The 1,669-nt window shown below is 47.5% G+C and overlaps 1 protein-coding gene across 1 annotated transcript; it reads left to right on the forward strand.

Annotated features, from left to right (window-relative positions):
* Positions 1-48: 48 nt before the first annotated feature.
* Pmar_PMAR028920 (40S ribosomal protein S26-A, putative) lies at positions 49-330 on the forward strand (the record flags this gene model as incomplete). The annotated part of the gene is made up of 2 exons (XM_002780092.1): positions 49-165; positions 220-330. Coding segments are annotated over 2 exons (228 nt in total), but the record flags the coding sequence as incomplete, so codon positions are not given.
* Between the last annotated feature and the right edge of the window lie 1,339 nt (positions 331-1,669).

The raw sequence follows: 1,669 nt of genomic DNA on the forward strand, positions 1-1,669 counted from the left end.
TAATGACCTACTTATGGACCTATTATTATTGCTCTTCTTGTTGTTCAGGATAAGGCCATCAAGCGTTTCAATGTGAGGAACATCGTCGATGCCTCTTCCCAGAGGGATATCCGTGAGGCCTCTGTCTACCAGTCCTACGCTCTCCCTAAGCTTTTCATCAAGCAGGTAGGAATTGCTACTTTGCGCGGTCTGTCGCAGCTATCATTCGATTCTATTTAGGTGTACTGCGTTTCCTGCGCCATTCACGCTCGTGTCGTTCGTGTCCGTTCCGCCGAGAATCGTCGTGTCCGTGAGGCCCCTCCTCGTCGCGGTGCTCCCCAGAGGAACTAAGCTTGTGTCGTTGGTGATGATGATGACGACGACCACTTGTTGCAGTATGTTGGTTACTACGTGTACTGATTGGAAACGCTGCTGAGTAGTCGGCCGCTGAGGCTACGGGACTTCCCAGGAGAGTTGTGTTGGGTTACGTAGGGGGTGGAATCATTGCTCACCTGAATAGGAAACCACCTCTTCAATGAAGTTTTTGCAATGAATAATTTGTAGAGTTCTCGGAATGTCCTCCTCGTCATGAGTTGGTAATCGCGTTGTCGGCTTTCTTGTCGTATACCTTTCCAGTAACTGGTAGTCGCACTAGAATAAGGGTATCAATGTCATTGTTCTCCATTTACTTGCCTTGAGGCTTATCAATATGGTGTTGGGCGTGCAAAGTGTCTTTCCTACGGAACCAACTCGCGAGCCCTGATCAGAAACGCCATATAATCTGATCTCGTGTACTCCAAAAAGCAACGCCTCCGCCGTATTTCACCATGCACTGGTATCCAACTAAGATGGAGGCACAGAGTCAGCGCACACGCTTCGAATGATGTAGATGGAAAATAATGAGGATAGTGAGCTGTCCCCCAGATGAGTAGACACAATCAGAAATATTCTGGGCGGGAGTCATCCAAAAGGTTAAGTCGTGACAACTAGTGAAAATACATGTCACTGGTTTGAGCTGAAGATATTCCATCAGAAAACGTTTCGCATGGGTCACCACTCATCATTAGCTTAATCGCGAAGTGGAAAGCTAGAACCTAGGTACTGGAACTACAGGCCCAAGACCTTAGAGATAGATAGAATGATGGTAATGGGAGTAGAAGTATGCGTACTGAAAAAGGAGATACCCATACACGCCGGCAATGCAGCCGCGGCCAGTCAGGGCGCATTGTTCGAACTTGATAAGAGCATCTTATTAGATATGTGTGCTTACGACCGTAGTATACTCGGAAGTGCCATGCATCTTCCATATGCTGTATTATGTCCTGGAGAGGATGATTGAGATGCACCATGTGCACGCGATTCGGCCTTTTCCTATCCCAGATGAAGCGGAGATGGCCTTATCGTGTTACGAGAGTAAGAGAAAGAATGACTGGAAATGAAAAACACTGCCTTGTGAGACGATAAGAAAGACTTCCGATCACACCTTCAGCGATGTTGCACTGTTCCAGTATCGCAAAGGAGCTCTGCTGACCTCAAACTGTTACTGAGGATAGCCGCAAAGTCATCGCTCTAGTTGATAGCCCTTCATGAGAGCGTGACTCGATTATACGAAGAGGAGCTCCATGCAAGAGGATTGACGATCCAACCATGTCTGAGTTGTGCTGTTCATTACAGTGTGCTTGCGTCGAGT

The sequence above is a fragment of the Perkinsus marinus genome (genome assembly GCF_000006405.1).
Source record: "Perkinsus marinus ATCC 50983 genomic scaffold scf_1104296944432, whole genome shotgun sequence".
Classification (NCBI taxonomy): domain Eukaryota; phylum Perkinsozoa; order Perkinsida; family Perkinsidae; genus Perkinsus; species Perkinsus marinus.